At 72.9% G+C, this 325-nt stretch overlaps 1 protein-coding gene across 1 annotated transcript in view; it reads left to right on the top strand.

The window, feature by feature from the left end:
* The first annotated feature begins 38 nt into the window (after positions 1–38).
* GINS2 (GINS complex subunit 2) overlaps positions 39–325 on the top strand; it is a 3,949-nt gene continuing 3,662 nt past the window's right edge. Inside the window, exon 1 of the mRNA XM_008638677.2 lies at positions 39–235. Coding sequence (XP_008636899.1) covers positions 146–235 — 90 coding nt within the window. The 5' untranslated portion in view covers positions 39–145. The remainder of the gene's footprint in view (positions 236–325) is intronic.

Below are 325 nucleotides of genomic sequence, written 5' to 3'. Positions count from 1 at the left end.
GGCTGCGCAGCCAATAGGGAGTGAGGGCGCGCGGCCGACTCGGCCCTGGCCCCGCCCCGGTTCCGGCCCTGTCCCACCCCGGTCTGATCCCGGTTCCATCCCGGTTCCATCCCGGTCTGATCCCGGTTCGGTCCCCTCCGGGTCCATGGAGCCGGCCGAGGTGGAGTTCCTGGCCGAGAAGGAGCTGGTGACGATCGTGCCCAACTTCAGCCTCGACCGGATTCACCTCATCGGGGTTGGCGGGGCCGGGGGCCGGGCCTGGGCTGGGCTGAGGGGGCTCCGGGAGAGGCTGGGCAGGGACAGGGGCTGGGGTGGCCTGGGGGCT

The sequence above is a fragment of the Corvus brachyrhynchos genome, unplaced genomic scaffold (assembly GCF_000691975.1).
Source record: "Corvus brachyrhynchos isolate BGI_N302 unplaced genomic scaffold, ASM69197v1 scaffold26, whole genome shotgun sequence".
Taxonomy (NCBI): domain Eukaryota; kingdom Metazoa; phylum Chordata; class Aves; order Passeriformes; family Corvidae; genus Corvus; species Corvus brachyrhynchos.
This window is presented reverse-complemented; position numbering and strand designations above follow the sequence as displayed.